This window comes from Triticum aestivum, chromosome 3B (assembly GCF_018294505.1).
Source record: "Triticum aestivum cultivar Chinese Spring chromosome 3B, IWGSC CS RefSeq v2.1, whole genome shotgun sequence".
NCBI lineage: Eukaryota > Viridiplantae > Streptophyta > Magnoliopsida > Poales > Poaceae > Triticum > Triticum aestivum.
In genome coordinates, this window is record NC_057801.1 from 795481107 (window position 1) to 795483488 (window position 2382).

The 2382-nt window shown below is 46.8% G+C and overlaps 1 protein-coding gene across 1 annotated transcript; it reads left to right on the top strand.

Moving 5' to 3' along the window:
* Nucleotides 1-1081: 1081 nt before the first annotated feature.
* LOC123066625 (dirigent protein 22-like) lies at nt 1082-1883 on the top strand. The gene has a single exon (XM_044489673.1). It carries the CDS (start codon nt 1139-1141, stop codon nt 1655-1657), a length of 519 nt encoding a protein of 172 aa, XP_044345608.1. The 5' UTR covers nt 1082-1138; the 3' UTR covers nt 1658-1883.
* Nucleotides 1884-2382: the final 499 nt, after the last annotated feature.

Genomic DNA, 2382 nt, shown 5'->3' on the forward strand with positions numbered 1-2382 from the left:
AGGGGACGCGGTTACCGCCCTAGGTGCCGACCCATCTGAGACGCAGGTGATTGATGGCGCAGCCGAGAATACGGTGCGCGTGCAAGACTTCAAATTCAGTCGTAATTGTCCGCTTCACTGCTTCACAACTGAGTGGGAATATTAGAGATACAAATACGTTTGAGTTAGAGATAAAGATATAGAATATGTTTGAGCAACCATGTTTGTACCCTAAATCTCTCTCCTCCATTGTACACGGTATATGTTAAAAAAATTGCGAAAATTGTACTCTATATATACCTCTGTCAGGATCACACCAAACCAACCAAACAACATAGACATATTGTAGCCATCCTAGTATTTTCTACAGTTTGTAGTTTGCAAATTAGGTAGTAAGATATTAGTTTTTCTTCTGGATTTATGTTGTGTGTTTACAAACTTAGAGTAACATATTAGCCATTTTTATGAATAACATTTGCATGACATATGTGTAACTCCTAGTTTAACACTCCCTCTGTAACTTTCTATAAAATGTTTTTAGAGTCCATGATAGTGTCAAAAATCTTCTTATATATTTTGATATGGAGGGAGTATCTACGAAGCCTGAGGGTGGAAAGCTCTGAGCAAGGAGCAGGGGAGCATCACATTCAGTCCGCTCTTACATCACATCACATTCACGCTGTCACTCATACAACAGGGGAGCATATCATATCTATAGACATGACACAACCGACCTAACAAGTACCCATTTTTGCTCACGCTTACCGTTCATGGAGTTTAGGGGCTCCAACATTATTGCATGCTTATTTCATGTTTCTACATCTGGAAAGAACAGTTGCAATGATATAGACAATTAGAATTTTCTCATGTGCTAAAGGGAATGAAAGCACCACACCGCTTGCTTGAAAGGAAGAAAGGTACTCCGCACAGTTGTTGGACACTTTGCTTCTTGAATTGAAAGGTATGCGGAAGCGCGACCTACCATCTTTGCTTCCTCTTGCTCAGCTGTCAACGTGCCACCTAATGCACGCATGCCTGCTTTCGCGCCCAGGCGCAGCGCATAAATACTAAGCATACATACACAGTAGGCACTACAGCCAAATACACACACGCGTTACAGCACACAGCAGCGAAACACAGACTACTCAACAGAAAAAACATGGCCTCTGCGGCGCTCTTCTTCGTCCTCCTCGCCCTGGCCACCATGCAGCCGCAGACCGCGTCGTCCGAGAAGGAGACACACCTCAAGGTATACTGGCACGACGTGGTGAGCGGACCGGACCCGACGGCGGTGCGGGTGGCGCGCGGGGCGGCGACTAACACCTCCAAGACAGCCTTCGGCCTCGTGACCGTCATCGACGACCCGCTCACCGAGGGCCCCGGCCTCAACTCGTCCAGGCTCATGGGCCGCGCCCAGGGCACCTACATCGCCGCTGGCAAGGACCAGCTCGCCATGCTCATGAACATGAACTTCGTCTTCACCACCGGCAAGTACAACGGCAGCAGCATCGCCATTATGGGTCATAACGCCGTGTTCACCAAGGTCCGTGAGATGGCTGTCATCGGCGGTACAGGCGTTTTCAGGTGGGCCCGCGGGTACGCGCAGGCCAGGACGCACACCTTGGACCTCAAGACCGGTGACGCCACCGTCGAGTACAACGTATTCATCAGGCTCTAGTCTCCGATCGGGGTCAGATTCTACGAGGACTTTCGTATACTCATGCTACAAGAATAAATGTACTTATATGCGTTACTTACGGAAAACTTTTCTCGTGATTCGTGTGGTGTCCCGGACTTAATAAATCTGGGCCCTAAACGTCGGCCGATTTTGTCCGGTCCGGACGTGTCTATTTAAAGCCCTTATTTGTTGGTCGATGCAATTATACTCCTCATTTACTCTTTTATATCTCCGTCCACTTACATGTGATTGGGGAGGGACTGGCTAGAGGTCAGATGACTAAATTTAAATTCTGGGTCAGTCACCTTTTTCCTATGTGCACGTACAATGTGGGAAGGGACGTAGCTGCCTCATAGGCATTGGGGTCAATTGACCCCAATGAAATTTAAAATTCCTTCACTAATTTAGTACTAGTCACTAACATTTATAGAAGGATGAACCCACTGTCATATAGATGACCCCATCAAACTTTTTTTCTAGCTTCGTCCCTGAATGTGGGAGAGGATTAACTGACAATTGAGCCGTCAAGCACGCAAGCTAATTGGTATCTGGACGATCACATATATCCTCCATGGCACTAGCGCCTGCTGCACCAAAGCATGCAACAACTCATACATGCAAGGTAGTAGCACACATATGCATGCCATGCCTTGATTTCTAGTAACATCTTCCAGTGTATGTTATTACTTGAATTAAGAAAGGCTATGTAGCTGAAAAGCTTAGCA

Coding starts and splice junctions, on each gene's coding strand:
- LOC123066625 (XM_044489673.1), top strand. CDS start 1,139: ATGGCCTCTGCGGCGCTCTTCTTCGTCCTCCTCGCCCTGGCCACCATG.